This window comes from Ruditapes philippinarum, unplaced genomic scaffold (assembly GCF_026571515.1).
Source record: "Ruditapes philippinarum isolate M1 unplaced genomic scaffold, ASM2657151v2 ctg656_1_1_1_1, whole genome shotgun sequence".
NCBI classification, from domain to species: domain Eukaryota; kingdom Metazoa; phylum Mollusca; class Bivalvia; order Venerida; family Veneridae; genus Ruditapes; species Ruditapes philippinarum.
The window spans coordinates 1-20,557 of NW_026857385.1; the positions used below are offsets into that span (position 1 = coordinate 1).

The 20,557-nt window shown below is 30.2% G+C and overlaps 1 protein-coding gene across 1 annotated transcript in view; it reads right to left on the bottom strand.

The window, feature by feature from the left end:
* Window positions 1-697: 697 nt before the first annotated feature.
* The window catches only part of LOC132749562 (uncharacterized), an 81,782-nt gene continuing 61,922 nt past the window's right edge, over window positions 698-20,557 (bottom strand). Inside the window, exons 15-30 of the mRNA XM_060739373.1 lie at window positions 18,745-18,792; window positions 11,718-11,891; window positions 11,293-11,436; window positions 10,270-10,407; window positions 9,571-9,714; window positions 8,809-8,946; window positions 8,352-8,478; window positions 7,898-8,001; window positions 6,405-6,562; window positions 5,590-5,677; window positions 4,453-4,529; window positions 2,973-3,009; window positions 2,166-2,262; window positions 1,714-1,840; window positions 1,281-1,429; window positions 698-944 (exon numbers count right to left, since the gene is read on the bottom strand). Coding sequence (XP_060595356.1) covers window positions 698-944; window positions 1,281-1,429; window positions 1,714-1,840; window positions 2,166-2,262; window positions 2,973-3,009; window positions 4,453-4,529; window positions 5,590-5,677; window positions 6,405-6,562; window positions 7,898-8,001; window positions 8,352-8,478; window positions 8,809-8,946; window positions 9,571-9,714; window positions 10,270-10,407; window positions 11,293-11,436; window positions 11,718-11,891; window positions 18,745-18,792 — 1,997 coding nt within the window. The remainder of the gene's footprint in view (window positions 945-1,280; window positions 1,430-1,713; window positions 1,841-2,165; window positions 2,263-2,972; window positions 3,010-4,452; window positions 4,530-5,589; window positions 5,678-6,404; window positions 6,563-7,897; window positions 8,002-8,351; window positions 8,479-8,808; window positions 8,947-9,570; window positions 9,715-10,269; window positions 10,408-11,292; window positions 11,437-11,717; window positions 11,892-18,744; window positions 18,793-20,557) is intronic.

Genomic DNA, 20,557 nt, shown 5'->3' on the forward strand with positions numbered 1-20,557 from the left:
TTTATATTAAAAAAGGACTGGCATTAATAACGTTTAACAGTACTGTTATATTGTCAGTGTTGTTATATTTTCTAGTCCTTCGGAATCATTGATGCCAGCAACTATTAAGTGTTGAGAATTGAGTACCGCTCAAGCCGGTGCTAGGAGGCGTGAGGGATGTTACACATATCCATTATCTCTCATGTACAGAATTTTGGTAAGATGCTATTGAATGACTTCCTTAATAATCTTTGTTTAATCTTACAAAAAACAATATCCTCTTTAAATGTGTATCTCTCTATATTGTACGTTTATGCATAAATGTTTTGTATTGTGAAAAACATCTGGAAAATATTACACGCTGTTAACATTACAAAATCTATCTTCAAAATATTATAGCACAACATTATTAAGGTAGCAGTTTAAATGTATATTTGCAACAAAAAACATTGTCTTATGATAATAATATAACACAATTGGTTTTGTATGGTATGACAACAGACAACATTTAAAGGATGCAAAAAGAATTAAAAATAAACAGCAAAAACCTTTGTCTTTAAAACTTACATTCAAATATCAGCTAAATATAAACACATATCACACCAATTACGAAAAGACAATACACACCTTCAATTTACACTTTTTCGAATAAATATCTCAATTTAGTTTGTGTGCGTATTTAACGTCATATTTTGAGTGTTGCTTAGCTATAGCATGTTCATGTTCGTTGAAGATAATGCGCAGCAATCGGCCGGCGGTCAAATGAATGGGTACATTCAATGCGTATTAAAACAATTAATAAAATATGACAACGAGATATAACTATTACCTTTGTTTGAACCATATTCACTCGTTGGTCACGTAAGTCTTTTACACATTGATACACATCAATAGATCCTTTGTCTTTTCCTTGGTCATACAAAATGTCTAGGGCAATGAAAGTACCAGTTCGACCAACACCAGCACTATGTAATGTTGTGAAAAGTGAAATATTTTACTTCATGTTTAAGTTTCTTAATTGTTTATTTTGTTACATGTAACACTAGTGAATTTAGCACTTAACGCATGCTAATTAATACATTTACTGCATGACAATTCGTCAGATTATACATAATACCTAATTTCAGTCATTTAAAAAACATCTTACACCATGATGTTGTTTGCGAAGAGACTGTAATGAGACACAAATGATGCAGACTTTAAAGTTTTACCTACGGTGTGTTCAATAGGCCTCATTAATAAGGCTACTCTACAGAGTGAAATAAAATGAATTATTGATTTAAGATGTTTTAAGGTATCACCTGCAGTGGACAAGCCATGTGTGGTCTTTGTTTTCGTCGTTCTTCCGTACTTTTCGCCAGAACTGAATCAAACTTGACGGTCTCTTTGGAACACTTTTATCCGGCCAGGATGTAAAATGAAACTGACGAATATTTCGTTGTGGTTCTCCCTTCAAAAACAGTATCGTTATATTTTGTTATTTGGAAAGCAAGTAAAATGACTAATCTAAGAAATGTAACAATTAAATTGTCTGATTAGTAATTGAATAAATTAATAAATAAATCAATCAATCAATTAATCAATCAATCAATCATCAATATATCTAGACACTACTCTTGATGCTATTAACAACTGGCTTTCATTGGCGTTCATTGAGCGCCGCCTTTCCTTGTTGATCTTGTTTATCATTTTTTATGTGAAAATGTATAATTTAAGAGAACGTATACAATTTACCTCAAATGATACATTGAAGTTCCGAATTGTAAAGTCATAGTAGATAATTTCCGATGCCGTGTTAACAAAAACGTTACCATAGCGTGTACTGGTTTCGACAGCCGGCCAATACTGCTGGCATTTTGTCTGAACAAAAGACAAAGTATTATAAAAGTCACAAGAATAACTAATGTAATAAGGTTTTGAAAAAATATCAATAAAGTTATATGAAAAAAATTACTTATCCTATCAAATACTTTCACGATGTCTATAATTTATGTTATATACATTAAAGAAAGTTAGCTCAATTTATCTATCTTAAATCAATAAAAGAAATCACGTATTTGGCATTAGAAAGGTTATTCTTAGTTGATGCATTGCTGATGCTTAAGAAACTCTTTTGTGGATGGTGGAAACTGACAGAGATAATGTTTTTTTAAGTACGAGTATATGTGCAATATTATGAAATACCTTTTTCTAGCTCAACCAGGTTTGTTACCATGGCAATGGTATATACATCTTTCTCCCAGATCATTCTCCAAAAATCGTCCATGCTCGAGTCAATGGGACCTTAAACACATTTACAATTATTAAAATGTAGATACACATATATACAAACATAATCATCCGAATGCTATTGAAATGAAACCTGCACAGCTACGTTGCATTTTCCGTTCAAACCATGCTTTTGATGATCTCTTTTAAATAGTGGAATTGTACAGTTTCATAGGAATATATCTATAAATATGTATAAGTATCTCTTGCCATACTTCATTACCAAGTTTGTTATTTTCAAGTCAATTTAGACAATCTGTGATTATCTATTAGAAAACTTCAATATAAGGGAGATAAAAGGTTTTGATTAGTGTGATATAAATATCTCCAAAATACCCTCCGCTGTACCTCAAATAAAAGACCATTATGCCTCAGACTTCAATAAAACTTTGATTCTTTAGAAAAGTCAAATATGTGATGAATTAAATAATGGATTTAGAGCATCTTAAATGTTAAATAACTGGAAATAGTAGCGCTTGACATGCAGCACGAAATACTTAAAATATTGCCAAAAATTAAAATAAGCAAAAGACAATTTTCTTAAGAACCGATGTGAAACATTTTGGAAACCAGAAATAAAGTGTTTTATTTTTAGAAACAAAAATGATAGCATCACGTCAGTGGCTAAATGGACATTTGAGATAGAAAACAAAACAAAAATATTCTTATTCTTCTAAAATATATTAATTACAATGTACTTTGTTAATTCCAAAGTTATTGATTACCTTGTGCCGCTATGTAGGCATATTCTTTGTGATGTCCCTGTTCAACAAACAAATGTCCTGGTTTATTAAGAATAATGTTGCACATAATATAAAGATTTCTTAAACTAAACTTACTTATATCTTGGATGTCATCACATTAGAATAAAAGGCTATGTTCGCTTCTAAAATGTTATATGCCTTAGTTGCTTTTCGTTTGCGATATCCATATAAGAAGCTAATACCGCTTTAAGTTTAGCAAAATAGAGAAAATAGGATTCCCTAAAGAAAGTCCAAAACGGCAAAATTGAAAATAATGTAAACTCGGTTTGACTGAGCCTGTTAAAGGACGGTACTGTCAAGTGCAAATTACCGTCTAGCATCTGCTTAAACAAAATTCAACATTTGACATAAAAATGGTGAAATTTTGAATTTAGAAACATCCGCAGATATGTTCATACGCCACAAGAATAACGACTTTTCTACTGCATCAGTATGACTAAAATATACTTATTTGCAGAAGAAAGAATGCACTTGGTTAATTTGGAAAAATCCATATACTTGCTTGGCAAATTAGTGGCAAATTTGGTATCAACACTTTGTCGAAATGTTTTGACCACACAATGGTTTACTTTGTACTGGCATTTGTTTTATTTAGTTTTATTTCATTGCGGAAGGGTGAAATTTAAAAGTTGCAGAGTTGTCAATTTTTGTGCTCAGTAACGTGACAATTGACCAGTAAATGTTTCGTAGATCATCTGAAGTGTTCGAGACTGCATGGACCTGATATAATATCATATGGAACTGAATCATGGTAATTTCAAACATTAAAGTATCCAAAGCTTTTACAAGAATCACAATTCTACAACTTTTATTTTTCACCTTTCAGCTGTTTACAAGTAACCAAAATTCTGATGATAGGCAACATTCATTTTAATGTAAACCATCGTGAAGTTAATACCTTTCTACAAAATTTGATACCACATATGTCTAAATTTGCTGAAATCAGTATTTCCCTATAATCAGGTGCACACTTTCTTTTGCAACTGAGTATATAATAATGTCTTTTTTATTGTTACAGTTGTTGTTACGTTAGAAACTTGCCATATCTGTATCTACGAGTAATTTCTTATGGTTTTTTATCATAAATATGATGCTTATATCATAAATTTGATGCTCAAATTAAGATTTATTAATATTGTAAGTTCTAAAAAGCATTATTTATAAAAATATTACCGAATTTAACATTTTCATGTAAATAAAGGAAGGTAATAAGAAATTCATTTCGATAAAGTCTAAGCCAAATTGTTCAATAAGAAATGAATGGTTGTATTTTAATGATTACTTATAATGCATTTTAACATTTGCAGTACATATTAAAGTTTTCTTTGATGTTTGGAAATTGTTTTAGAAGAATAATTATATACATATATAAAATTTCACTTAAGATTTGTTACATCCTTAAATACAACATACAGGATTCAGGTATGTTAAAAGGTCTTACCTTGATGAAACTCGCATTGATATAATCTGATCCCTGTATGTTTGGCAGTTTTTTCAGCTTAACACGTGTTTCATCATCTGATGATTCAAGAAATGTAAGTATAGTATTAAATTGACATAAAGCCACCTTTATTGAACAAAATGTCACTGAATACATGCATAGTTTTATTTTCATCATGCTTATAAAATGTATTGGTAGAAAAAAAGTATGTTTAAGACGATAATACTGTCATTAAAAATTGAAAACTGAAGGTATTTTGTAAGATGCTGACATAACATTGTGTCATGACGGTAATCAGTTATTGTTAGAGAGGCTTATATATAAAGTTAAAATGGCTATCGTAGTAATAACTGTGGTGCTATGGTAAAGCTTTAGTTAACACTTGCTGAAAAACACATTGTTGAAGTTACTTTCTATATATTTTTCTTTAGTTTTGTAGTCGTTATCATTTCCTTAACAATACTTTTAAATAAACATATTCTGCTTTGAACAGACATTTTTGTTTAGTTGTCAGTCCCACAAAGATTGTCACAGTCATATGGCGACTTGCAATCTTACTGGTGAATAAAAAAACACACGCTCATAATTTCAGGCATGACATCTGAGAGAAAGTTAACTTTCTGTATGCGTTCTGAACAGCATCTTAATTAATCAAGTTCATGCGCTTTAATTGAGAAGCATGCCTCCAGATTCTTGCAATCTTCGGTTATCCAGACTTTTTACCGTATACCAGTAGTGTATACGGAATTTGCACGCTGGGTTTTGCTAATGTCATAAAAATTTTGGATATATATTTAGAAGTAACGATTGTAAAGAGAACAAAGGAAGTATTGTACACATTGCAAACGGCACTTATAATCCACGTAAATTACCAAAAAGATGTCAAAATGTGCAAAATTAGCCCTACTGCACAGTAGAAATATGAAGATAAATACTGCAAAATTATATTATATTGTTTTTACTTTTTCCTGAAGGTTGGTTTTATTGAAATATTTTTGCTTATATGTAGGCATTCATCAGCTTTAAATAATATTTAGTTTTGATTTTGAACTTTTTACTTTCCCGTTATTACACAGGTTTGAAAAGAAATACAATTATACAATAATAATGTCAAAAACTGTAAAAATTATTTCATACATGCGTGCATATCCTTGTATCTGTTCTTTTCACGGTTAAACGATTTCTTGGCAACAGCAGACGACTTTTTCATTCCATAAGGTATATCCTGAAACAAAACCAAGATAAAAACTATGACAAAAAATACCCCCCCCCCCAAAAAAAAAAAAATGAAACAAAAACAATATTGGAAGCAATAAGATTTATTCTTAATTACTCAACATTTGAATAAATGCAAACGAAATCTGAACTTTCAGGTTTGATCTTTTGCATTTTATAACATTGCTTTTCTTTATCTGCACATAATGTGTGTACATCTGTATATAAGTCACGAAACCTAAATACCTATTTCTTTTCATACAATTCTCTATTTAATTTCTTTTTTTATTAAATATAAAGTTTAAAATGAATGGGTCTGCAATCAGCACATTTTCAATAAGTATTTAAAAAATGATAAAACAATAGAACTGTATCATTTGAATATTCTTATAGAATATCTCTTGAACAAAATTTTGATACAGGTTTTTTATATGGACATTTATATGATGAATAATGATATTTTGTGCTATAACAATTTATTATCTGCTATTTAAGGATACGTCGTATAAGATCATTTACATCACACTTACCAGCACAACATATTAATATCTAAATACTTCGTATTTTTTTAATCACATAACGTTATGAATTATTTTAGCAAAATTATACGGACCTTCCATAATGGATCAATTCACTGTAACATTAAATTATGAAGAATATTTAATTATGTAGATCTCAAGTATCAAGTAACAAATAAATAAGTTAAAAAAACGTTCACATAAGGAACATCAAATAACCTGAAATTCTGTTGCAAAGTGGTAAGGATTGGCCAGATTTTCTTTGACGTATGATAGAAGATTTGAAAGTGGAATGGCATTTCTGCTGGGACTTTGCATCGGGAAGTTGTTGTAAATGTTCGCATCCGCTGCTGCTGCCGGAATTCCACTGTCATCTGCTGAAAACAAAACTATGTAGATAAACTTTGAATTCTTCTACAATTTCAAAATCTCAACCCAGATTCATGTACGTGCACATTTACATTTTCGTAAATAACACTCATTTCCATTATCGTAAATACCACTCATTTCCATTATCGTAAATAACACTCATTTACATTGTCGTAAATAACATTAGCGTATGATATGTTTAGCAATTACCCTTTAATAAAACCTAGTATCATTAAGGCTATTCATGATACTAGGTATAAGATACAAATTCTTCTGAGAGTTGGACAGCACTGACAAATTCTTTAGTAAGATAGGACATCATATATTTCATCAAAACAAAACTGTTTTAGTACTATAAAACAAATAACAGACTCTTGTTTTTAGAATATATAGGTAGGCATATGTCTATCTCTGACAAGATGAATCCCAAATGACTTAAATAATATTCAACAATATATCAAATATATCATATCAAAATATCGCTTATAATAAGAAGTAGGGAACAAGAAAGATAATTGAAAGTTCAAATCCGTCCGTTAATGAAATAAAAAAAGGTTAGTGGCGGCATGGCCGAGTGGTTAACGCTTCGGACTAGTAATCTAATGATCGCTAGCCGCATGGGTTCAAACCCTGACAGGGGCAAGTCGTTGTTTCCTTGAGCAAGAAACTTTACACTAATTGCTCAGTACTGGTTGGTTCCAGGAACGGATTCGAAAGTGCGTTTATAAGCTTATAGCTTCCTGCACAATCGAACTAAAATAAATTCTGTATAAACCAAAAAAAGGTTCACCGAGCACTGGTTAAAGAAAATTCAATCTTTGTGTTAAAATCAATGATACAAAAGGACTAGAAAATAATACAACAAAGTTTATAGGTGACACACAGCATTTCACATGGCACTTTTAGACGTACATAGAGATTTACGTCAGGAGGAGAAAAATATGAACCCAAATAAAATTGCCTAAAAAAGATTGTAATTGAAAAAACACTGAAATGTCGTGTATGATCGATCCATTATATAAATGTAACCAAGGTACATAAAAAATAACAAAAACAATAATATAATCTATATGACCTTTTATTTATCGAATACTATAATAGGTATGACCATGAAGATGTGTTTAAACAAGACAATTGCACATTTTTAAATCTTTAGTTTTAGTATGTTTGACTAGTTATACCTGTGAATTTTTTTTCTGTTAATTGATAAATTAATATTGAGAGCACTTTATTATAACCAATTACAGTGAACTAGTTAAGATATCATTGGTAAAAGCATTCTTTAACCAAACTCTTTGTAATTTAAAAACAATAGTCAGATCTACCTCTGAATTACGCCATACCTGTATTTGATTGCGTATTTCCACCGTGAGATGGCCTTCTATTTTCATTGCTAGCAGTCGCAACAGCGTCTCTGAGCTCCACGTCTTCTCTTTGTTTATCTTTTCTATTGTAAAAAGAAAATGATAAACGATATCAAAACAGTAAATAGTCAATATTTTGAACTTGTATTTCTTTATGTCTTAAATGTCCACAATTTCGTTTAAACTTTGAAAGTTCTAATATCCTCAAAGATATTAAAGAAATGCACGCTTAAAATTCATGTTTATTTCTTTAATAGTTTTGAAATATTATGGAAAAAGTAAAGATATCTTCAGATCTTTTGTCTATATAATATTCTATAAAAAATCAAATTATTATTTTGCACTTAAATGATGCAGCCTTGTATTCTGCATTTACACTGCTTCAGAATTAAGACACATGTAGTAAGTTAGTAACACAATAATATAACATTACCTTTTATTCTGATTGCGTTGCTTATGCCAAACGAAAGCAATAACTACAATAATTATTACAATTAAGATGACAAGAACCGCTACTCCCCCTGCCACAATCGAACTCGAAATATTCGACGTTTGCATTGCTGTAAATATAAAGATATGTGTACCGAGTTATCTACCCGTGGTGTAAAAAAGAGATTACACACATTTATCCTGTACTACAAATAAAGTCTCTAGAACACATGACCAATGTTTGACTCACTCTGTGAAAGTTAAACATTATTTATAAATATTCAAATGTTCTAACAATTGAATATGTTGATAATTACATGCAAGCGGCGAGCAAACAATAATGAAAATGAACTGATGATAACTTCAAGATAAAATTTACATTGACAGAAGCCGGGATTAATTCAATAAGCTGACTTTCAAAACACAAGCTTGCTTTTAAAATAATGCGTATAGTAAAATACCTTGTAAACAGGTGGCGCCGCTGTAACCTGTTTGGCATCCTCCATGACAAGTGCCATTAACATGGTTGCAACCTTTTCCAGGTAAGCAGTTACCACACACCAACGCGCAGTGTTTACCGTAAAACCCATTGTCACATTCTTGGAAAAATTATATGTTTTAAGTGTAACAATTTGACATGAGACAATATTTTAATAAACTGTATAAAAATGTTTAAAAGGATACAAAACGACAATAAAAAATACGACATCAAAATAAATTTGCCTTCCGGAACTATATTGTGTAAGTAAAATGTTATTCTTCAAAACCAACATTCACTTACAAAAAGCAGTACTCCCCGGATGTTAAATTTTAATGGGTAATATCGTCGAGTATACTGTGCAAAGTTGTATTCAGGGCGAGTGGGATAGCATCATTATGCAATTTTCCTTTCATTAAATAATTCTATAAAATGCGTTTAGCAAATTTAAACATGACGGAGGGAATTATTTTTCATTAAGAATATGCGGATGAACGGATGAATTTATACGTAGTATATGCATATTCCGGACGTTACGACCACAGCAATACAATGTGTTGAATGCTGAAAAACGATCGGGATGTATGTGGTAATAAGGTTTATTTTATCAAAAAACTTACAGAATACCGAGAAATCTCCCCCTTTCCACATTTTGTAAGGAACATGTTATATCTTAAATCAGCTATTGAAAAGGAATTGTATTAGGTGATGGATTAAATAAAAGGAAAAACTATTATTTGTTTACTTGAGAAACAGTCTGTTCCATTCCAGCCTGCCTTGCAACCATTTAGACAATTTCCATCTGTAGGTCTGCACATCTTATCCCCGCCTTCACAGTAATCACTGCATTTCGTGCTGCAGTTATCGCCAAAGGTACCGCTAGTACAGTCTAAATATTATTTTGAAAAACAAAAATATCATAACAAAAATTATTCAAACAAAGACATTGAAATACTTGGTATCAATTAAACATGACAAGAATAACAATTTTAATCTCAGACAATTTGTTTGAAATTCAGGAAAACATTTATTTAAAGAAGTCTAAAGTTCTTCTGAAGATTCAATACATACACATGTTTCATTTTAATCAAGAGTTATGTTAAACAAATCGAAATCTACAGGTACGACATTCAGTTGTATTGCATATTCACAAATAAGTCTGAAAATAATTTAAATTTTAGATGCACAACTGTATTGACATTAAAACTTTATTATCTTTATCAAACAATAGATGTTCAGAATACTTTTAAGGGAGTCACTTAAAAAATAGAAAAAAACTAGTAAGAGAAAACTGCATTTATTCATTGGCCTATAATATAATGGAAAGTGCAAATATTTTACCCAATATACCACACGCTTAAGCAACGTTCATTCATCAACACTTAAAGCACTGTAATCAATGATCCCGAAAGACCAGACTAAAATATAACGGAAACATAATTACTTTCTTTACACTTCTTTCCTTGAAAACCTAGCTTGCACCCTTCATCACAATCGCCATCAACATACCCACAGACATCATGTTTACAATTTGAAGGACAACTCTCCTTACATCCAATACCAAACTTCCCAGGCAAACATTCTATAAAGAACAAAATGAAAGAAAGTATTATATTTCGTTATGTAAAGAATAAAATTTTTAGGGCGTCCGTGGCCGAGAGGTTAGGTCGTTGACTTCAACTCACTTGCCTCTCGCCACTGTGGGTTCGAATCCTGATAGTTACTTTGGATTCTTTCATGTGAGGAAGCTATCTAGCTAGCTAACGAAACGTCTGTGGTTCTACTAAGGTACCAGTTTGTACCTGAAATAATGCACGAAAGGGCATCTGAGGGCTTCCTCCACCAGTAAAGCTGGAACGTCGTCAGATGACCTTTACTGTGTCGGTGTGACGTAAAACCCAATCAAACAAACAAGCAAAGGATAAAGTTGTTTTAATCCACAGAAACACTCAAATACTAAAACAAATTTTAGATAACTCATCAGAATGTGAACATTATTCAAGAATGAAATCTGAAAGTACATCTAAATAACATTGACAAAACATGAAATTGTTCTGAGTGTTACAAGTGTGTTTGATTTTCTGTATTTCTGCTTGCATATGCAACCTGATGATTTAACATAAAACGACGATGAAATAAAGATAGTAAAACTATTTTATATCTTTCGATTTCAACATTCGGGAAAACGAAAAAAAAACCCAGAAAAATCAATGAAAAAAAGTTAAAACAAAGAAAAAGCACCCCAAACACAAAATAAAAATGATAATAATAATGAAACAAACAAACATATTTTAAACCGTTTTGAAATGATTTGGAATTACATATGTGTGATAAATTTATTTATTTGATGTATAAAAATTAGGAAAATTGAGATATTTTGAAGTGATAATTATTTGATTTATATAAAATAGAAAAACACATCATGAGAGACAAATGAAATACACATTTGTTAATTCCATTAACTTACGTGAATCACATTTTTTACCATTCCACCCTGCCTGGCAACCATTCAAACATTCTCCATCTGTATGTCTACATATTATGTCACCCTCTTTACAATGACCACTGCATTGATAGGTGCAATTATCACCATAGTAACCGTTATTACATTCTAAAAAAATCATTTAACAAGTAAACATTGTTTAAATAGCCCAGATAAAATTGTAAATTTACATTAAAATACTCTAAATTTTATAATTAATGTAAATATTCAACAAATGCAAACTATTCAAGTGAGAAAAATGCTTAACAAAAAAAAAACTTGCATGGATTCATAATGTACAGCTAAATAATTGTAATGAATCTTATGTTGAAGCTTTCAATAACATGTTTATTACGGTAGAATACCGTCACGTTTTAAAAATTTGTGCTGGAATATATAAGCTAGCTTACTTTCTTCACACTTATTTCCTTGATAACCGGGGTTGCATCCTTCACTACAATTGCCGTTGACATGATTGCAAATACCAGTTTTGCAATTTACTGAACAATTCTCCTTACAACCTACACCATATTTTTCAGCTAGGCACTCTATCATTACAAAGAAATAGTTATAAATGTAGCTTACTTTAATTTTTTATTATAAATAATATCTAAATCTGCAACATAAAACAATTAACAACGTACATGTTTTTTTATTACCATAGTTCTGACATAAATTAATAACTTTATCAATATTGCATCAAAAACCTTGTAGTAAAGACCGCCAACTGGTCTGAGCAAAAACAGTCTTAATGTACAAGTTATCTTATTTGTCAACTTTAGTGTTTAGGTGTACAATCTTAAAATCAAGGCCCCTTTTAGTCATTTTGTATGAATATGTTCAATTAATATATATTATATATATTTCAAACCCTACTTTAAAAAGATGTTATAATATTTAGTCTGATGGAAAGCAGAACATAATTCTAGAAAATTATATTATTAAGATAAAATAATCATTTGTCTATCTTTTATTATATGATGTACATAATTCACATGAGAATGAAATTGTTCACAAAACAAAACATTTAGAGAGCCACATTAAACCAAACTGAAATTTTTACATTGCATTTATACGACATTCGAATTACAACAATTTTAAAACCTTGTTTCATAAAAATTGCCTTAGAGCATTTAGAATTTCTTTCAAGATTTTAAATAAATGTTGTCCTCTGTGATTACTTGTATTCATGTCTATGTATGTTACATATTGAGAAATATAAAATAAAACTCGAAACTTGAAGCAATTAAACATATAATAAAAACAAACTGTGCTATAGATTTGCATTAACTTGATTACCAGTGTCACAATAGTTGGGACAAATAAAAAAAAGAATTGGGACGGAAACTGGTGGTTAAAATAGTGGATACGCAGACTTGTCTTAATTGTTGATCATGTTTCTATTGACATAAAGATTCCGTTTTTTCAAAGTTTGTCTTAAATGTGGAATGGTCATAATTCCGTGGTTGTCTTAAAAAATTTCCTTCTGTATGTATAAACTTCAATAATATTTCATTCCAAATGTACCAATGACAACGAAATTTTAATTAAAACATTTGCAAACTTAAAATGTTAAAAATGAAAAAAAGCAATGTAGATTCTAATGCCTTAGACATTTAACGGTTTATAATTTACATATGATTTACAATTATACAGAAAGAAAGAAGTAAATATATATATAAATAGATAAATAAATATTATATATATTAAATACATCAGCATTTATACCGGTAAAACCCGTTTTCGGCAACTTAACAAAATATCGAAGGGTTAAAAATTTTTTTATATTTGAGAAAAAAAATATTTTCAAAGAATTTTTCAAAATGGTTTCCCGGTGATTTAAAAAAATGATTTTTTTTGTTTTTGTTTTCAAAAACCACTAATTCCCAAAAACGGGAAATAGAAACCCCGGGAAATTTTTAGTAAAAACCAAATTAAAAGAGGCACATAATTAAACCTTAAATCTTTAAATGAAAATTTTTAACTGTTTAAAACTTTAAATTTAGAAAAAATTTAACCCCCTTTTTTTTTTAAAAGGAGCCGGGATGTCATTTCAGGGAAAACGCAGATAAAAAATTTCCACCTTTTCTATTTAAACCTTTCAGAAAGAACAAAAATGACAAGGATCAGGCCTTTCAGGTTTTCCTTGTCCCCCGATGACTTAAAAAGGTTTTTGGCCTCTTTGATGAAATTGGGGGTTAATCTTACACCACTATACATTTGTCAGTTTCGTCTGCACCAATATCAGATTCAGAGCTTGAGAAATACTCGCTAAGTTTTACTTTTTTGTTTGAATCCAGATATAGAGGGTTCTATATGTTTTGTTCTTTTAACTTTAACTGGATTGCTGTGTTCGATTTTTACATCTTTTTCTGTGATGCATTTACCTCCAACTACTTTACTCAAAGTCTTTCTTATTTTTGCTTTATTATCTTAACATTTTGCAGAATTCCCCCCCCCCCTCTGTTCAATAAGAATGAATCAGCAGACTTAGATGTTTTTGAATGGTGTATTGATCTGGCATCGTGGCAATATAGATGTGGCTGCAGGCAACTGGCATCTTCAATACAGACTGTCAAAAGGGATAAATTCCTCGCTCACTACCAGTGAGATGGGCCAGATGGGTAGGTTTCTAAATTCATCAAAAATAACTATTTTCAAAAAGACCTTTTTTCAATTATTAACCCTTTTTTTTTTATACAATAAAATTCTACATTCATAGAAAATGGGTTTTAAAAAGAAAAATCTTTTTTTATTTGTAATTTTTTTTTAAAATTTCCCCAAAATAAATTTAAAAAATTTTTTTTTTTCCCCTTTGGGAAAAAATTCTTAGGAAAAATATTAAAAAAATATTGCTCTTTTCGTTTTCCACTTAAAATTTTTTTTTGCCGTCCAAAAAACATGTAAAAAGCCCCAGGAAAATTTTCCCACCTAAAAAACCTAAACATAACGAAAGTCCAAACACCACATGTTAAGGGCTAAAAAAAAAAAATGTTAAACCCCCGGGCCTATAAAGGTCAATTAATTTTTTAATAAAAAAATGTCAACCCCCGCCAAAAAAGGGCAAAGTAAACAGCAAAAAAAAAGGTTCGTTTTTGCGTAGACCCCATAAAATTAAAGTTGGATCCCTTTGCCATTAAAAAAAATACTGTGTGGATTTGTTTTTGGTACTTCCCCTTAAATTTTAAACCTGCACCTTTCTGCTTTGGGGCATTGACACGTCCTTTAACACCATGCCTATCAATGAAAAATTTTTTTATTTTTCACACTTAATTTTATTAGAAAAAAAAGAAAAGGGATATGAAAATAAAACCCTATTTTACAATTAAAATTATTTCAAAATTATTTAAAATAACAACTTTCCTTTTTTTTCAAAAATTTTCCCTGGGACAAAGGAAAAACAATGGAAAAAAATTTTTAAAAAGAAAAAATTTTAAATTTTTACTTCCCTGATATCTAGGTAGACTCCTGTTAATTAAAAATTCAAATTAAAAAAAGGTTTTAAAATTTAAACCTTTTCATTTTTAAAATTTTAAAAAATGTTTGCCGGGTTAAATTTTCAAATTTTAAAAGAGGGAAAAATGGGCTGGTTTTAAAACCCATATGAACTATAGAAAAAGGGAATTTTAACACATTGGCCGGGTAAATAAAAAGGTAAGTTTTTTCACTCAGGTTGAAAAAAAACTATTTACATGGGGCGTATTATAATGTTATTTCCCCGAAAAAGGGTTTTTTAAAAAGATTTATTTTTAAAAATTTGTAAATTTTAAATTTTTTGTGAAAATTACGTTTCCGGCGGGCTGGATGTTTTCAGGGTTTAAAGTTTGGTTGGGGATTTCCTTTTAGGTTTTTAAAACCCTTTAATTTTGGCCAAAAACTTACCAAGGGGTTTGGAAAATTTGCTTTCATGTGGTTGGTAAAACAAAAAAGAAAATTTATGAGATTGGCCCCCCTCCCTAAACCCCCAAGGTTATTGCTTTATGTCAATAATAAAAAAAAAACCGTAGGCAAAAATTGTTTAAAGGGGTTTAATTTTAAAATTTTAAAAAAAAATTTGGGAAATTTGACCTTCCGAAACAGAAAAAAACCCCCATCTGCTCCAGCAGGTTGTCCCCCAGCCCAAAGAATTTAAACTCATGGAGGGGAAAAAAAGTGGGGGGATTATTTTTGGGCCCCCTTTGGAATCCTAAAGGAATTTTTTTGCCTTGAAAATGTTTCAGCTTGGTTTTTAAAATTTTCCCCCAAATTTTTTAGGTTGGGTTATGTTCTTTTAAAACCCCCTTTATCAAAGTTATAAAATTATGAGGTTTTTAAAGGGTTTTACTTTGGTTTTTGACCAAATTTTCCCCAAAAATAAACAAAAAGCCCCCCCCCCCCCCTTGTGGTACTTTGCCCCCACAATTTCTAAAAAAACCCTTTTGGTTCTTTCCCAATTTATGGCCCCTTGGGTTAAAATTTATACAACCTTTATCCCGGGGGATGTTTTTAAAACCAAGGGCCCTTTAAAGAAAGCAAGTCAAAATGATTTAAAAGTAAAGTTTTTGGGTTAAGCCATAATCAGTCATCCCTTTTTTTTTCAAAAGACCCAATTGAAGTGCCGTTTTGGTTAAAGAGGTTTAGATTTTTTCTCAATTCACTTTCCCCCTTTTTTAAAGGGGGGGGCTGGGGTTGGTTTTTTTGGTACAAATGTTTATGTAAGGAAATAAAAAACCCAAAAATTTTTTCCAAAGGGGGGGCCCCGGAAAAGGTTTGGTTTGGGCCCTGTGGTTGTTTCCCGATTTATAATCTAAAAATTTTTCATATAGCCTTTTCCCCAAAATATTTCCCTTTTTCCCGGTTGGGATTTCCCTTTTGTAAATTTTTCCAGTTACTTAAAACCCCAAAATTGTTGTTAAAATTAAAAAACAAAATTTCCTTTTTTAAATTTTTTAAAAGTTCCCCCCACGAAATTTTGAAAAATTTCAAAAGCGCTGATTCACATTTTTCGGGTTTAATTCTGTTGGTAAGAAAAAAGATTTCCCCTGTTTTGTTTATTTTTTGAAAAGCGAAATTTCCGATTTGTAGGGGAATAAAAATTAAAATTTTAAATTTATTCAAAGGAAAGAACAATTTATAAAAAAAATAAAATATTTTTTTTTTTTTGGGGAATTTTTATTTTTTAAAAATTTTAAAAATGAAAAAAAAGAAACTTACATTATTTTGTAATTTAAATTTGAAAATAATTCCAAAGTTAAAAAGATAAAAATTAAAAAATAAGGTTTAAAAAAATATTTAAGGAAAAAAAAAAAAAAAAAAAAAAAAAAAAAAAAAAAAAAAAAAAAAAAAAAAAAAAAAAAAAAAAAAAAAAAAAATTAAGTATATAATTAAAATTATGTGTTTGGAAAAAACGGAAAAGTTAACTAAAACAAAAATTCTGTGACCTTTACCTTTAAGGTGGACCCAAATTTTTGGGGCGAAATTGTTTAAATGGGTTTTTGTCAAATTTTTAAAAACCGTTAAAAAAAAAAGTTATGGGGGCCGGACCAATTGGGACGTTCTTCTTTACGGGGGGGTTATGCTGTGACCTTGACCTTCAAAATGCGACCCCAAAAATTTTTGCGCGAATCGTCTCAATATGGGTTTTATCATTCTGTGAAAAAGGTTTTAAATGAATCAAAACATGAAATTTAGACCGGGGCCGATTTTTTCTGAAAGGGCATGCTTTTGCCTTGACCTTCCGGGAGGACCCCAAAAGTTGGCGCGAAAGCGTTTAATTTTGGTTATATTTTGTGAAAAAGTTTTAAAAACCAATTCAATTAAATTTTGGCCGGACCGATTGGGAAAAGAGTACGGACGGGAATGACGGGCAAACCCCCGATATATTTTTCCCCCGAAATTTTTTTGGGGGGGATAAAAATTTTGATCCCCTTTAAAATTTTTTTAACTTATGATTTTTTTTTTTTACCCCAAAATTTAAAAAAAACAGTCCCTTTTTTTTTAAATTTTTTATTTTTCTATTTCTTTAAAATTTGTAAGCAAAAATGAAAAAAATGAAAAATGTTTCCCCTTGTGCATAAACAAATTTTTCAAAAGGAAAAAAATAAAGTTGGCGAAATTTTATCAAAAATTTTTTGTTCCCGGGAAAACTTATCTCTCTTTTTTTGATTTTCCCTTTTTTTATGTTTAAAGGGGGGAAACCCAAAGGGCCCTTTTAATTTTTATTTCTCAAGCCGAAGGTTTTGACATACACCCAAATTTTTTACAAAAAAAAAATCCCTTTCGTTAGGGATGTTTAAAGATCAAAGGGGTGAGCAAAAGCGTTCTGCGGGGTTAAGGGCCCCTTTAAAGGGGACGTTTTTGTTTCTTTTGAAATTTTAAAACAGAAAAAAAACTTTAGGGAAAAACACGGAAAAGTTCCCGGGGTAAAAAGAAGAAAATTTTTTTCCCTTCCCCTTTAAACCAAAACTTTGTTCAATTTTTTTATGGGTTTTGTCTTTATGGCGTTCGAGGGGGTAAGAAGGATGCAGTTACAATTTGGGCAGTCCCCTTTAATGCTGTATTTTTTCCTTAAAATAAATTTTTTTTCCCCTTCCCCTTTGTTCATTTTTTTAAAAATTTAAAAACTTTTCCAAAAATTTTAAAATAATGTTTTTTAGGGGATTATTAAAAATCCCAAACCCCGTGACTGATTTTCAAGGGTTAAGGTTTTGACAAAAAATTTTCCGGTATGTGATAAAGAAAGAATATGTAAAATAAAAAAGGCCAAAGTTTCAGTTGGGAAATTTTATTAAAATTTTTTTTTTCTGCTTTAAAGCAATTTTTAAAGGGAAAATTGATCATTTAAACTTTAAAATCATCCCATACATTGTTTTTTGGGCATTTTTGTGCAAGGGTTTGGTTTAAAGGGTAAAAAAAATTAAAAGTAGTTTTGCAGTTTTCTTTTTTTTTAAAAAGCTTACAAGGTATTATGATTTTTTTGGAAATGTGATTTAAACAATTTTTTAAATTGGGTTTTTTTTGTACAAAAATTTTATTGGGGTTAAACGAAAAACGGTTTAAAAACTGTTATATAAAATAAAAACATTTAATTTTTTTTTTAAAACAATACCCCTTTAAAATTTAAATTTATTTTGATGATGTTTAATTCTGGTTGGGTCATATAAAAAGCTACAAAATGAACATATTTCATTGAGTTATTTAAATAAATGAAGAAAACCTATAATAACTTAGCTCGATAAAAACCATAAAGGTCACCAAACCAATGTATAAAAAGAATGTTATGATTAATATAAGTTTATGAAATTTTATCTTTATTCCTCAAAATTGCTATAAAAAATTTAAGATTGAATGCAGTACATACTTTTCCCACATTTCTCTCCTTCCATCCTGGTATGCAGCCGCTTGTACAGCGCCCATCAAGTATTGATTACATTCCTGTTTATCACATTGTTGACTTACATTTGTACGTTTTACATCTGTGTGCCCATAACATTCCACTGGAGCATGCTAAGAAAAAATATGAATAATAACTATTATACACCTTTTAAATCATAACCAATGATTCTTCAGCATTTATAAATGACTTTTCGATAGAAATCATTTTCTGATCAAATCTTATTTATTCAGCCTCGTTTTCATTTTCAGAATCCAAAATATCCATATCAGATAGATACTGTCCTCCATTTGCCTCATTTTATATTTCAGGGGTAAAAAACTTATTCAATTCCGTTAATGGTCCTTTAAATTAAAAAATTTTCTGTCAAAATTTGATGAAGATATATATAAATGCTCGCAATTTGATATTGTAAGTATTAAAATAATAAAAAATAAAAATCAAAATTTAATTCGTCATCTTGCAAATGTTTTCTTTAAATTCAAAATTTCACCATTTTTCATTTTTAATGTTTAAATTCTGCTGAGGCCCCGGTGCAAGGCGAATGACGGGTTAACATGCACTTTCAAATTGCCGTCCCTTAAAACAAGCTCAATCAAACCGAACCTGCAATAGATGTCAAATTTGTCAAAATTTGGACTTTCTTCAGGGATTTTACCGTTTTCTATTTTTTTTAAATGCCATGTTTTAATATCTACACTCACTATAAGGGGGCCTAAAATGAAATTTTTACCCCGTGTTTTAAAAAAAATGGTGTTTTTTTTTAAAGAAAGGACCCAATTTACCCTTTCCCGTAAAAGAGAATTTCCGCTTCCCTTGTTTGTAATTTTTTTTTTTCAAAATTTGGGAAAAGTTCCCGGGGAATTTATTGATTTTTAATAAATTTCTGCCCCCCTTAAAATAATTTTTTTCGAAAAATGGCATAAATTATTTAAAAAATAATAGTTCTTCTTGCATACGAAAGTCCTTTCTGAATACGTATGCGAAAAGGGGTGCTTTTCGCTATTAAGACATACCAGGAAAAAAGTATTGCAACAATTATCATTTTTCAAGGAGGCACTTTGTTGGCATTGATAAGTTCGCTTGACATGAACGGGTTTGATAATTGTTAGTTGCAGGTGATGTATCATCATTGCATTTTATTGCCAGTGGACTTCCAGAAAGACGATGATGACGAAAGGATCGATCCTCTGTTCGTGATATTTTCTCAATAATCATCTGATTGTCGACCAATATCTCTTACAAAAGTTCTCACGAACATATCAGCGTTATAAATGCCAATCAGGTATAATCATTCTGTTGTGTTGTTATTTATGGAATTTTTATTCTTGATAATATAAGCAATGAAAGTGAACGTATTTTTATGTATACTAAAATTAATTTAACTACATTATGTTGAAACTTGATGCACGACGAATGGTTAAACTGACGAGCACTTGATATATGTCTTGTAAGTGATGCAAGGAATTGAACAATGCACAGCAACCACAATGAATTATACATGTCAAATAATAAGAGGTTAATACACGACACAGTCGGACCAGAGGGTGATAATCGGCCAGCAAATTGAATAATGACCCCTATTATTCATTTAGCAATAGAATATGAAAAAATAACATGTTGTTATGTTACTGTTACTGATAAATATTTTTATCATAATGTGAATTATAAAAATGTAAACAATTAACAAAAGAATATTGATGAAACATTTTTGCAAAGGGAATTCTTTAATCATGTAATGAAATGCAGAACTAAAGAGAAATGGTTAACGTTAAACGTATTCCACATTGATCTATGAGATTTAGTGGAAGCAGCAATAACAACATGGCGACAACGATACCCTAGTCACAATTTAAATTGTGATGTCAGTGTGTCATG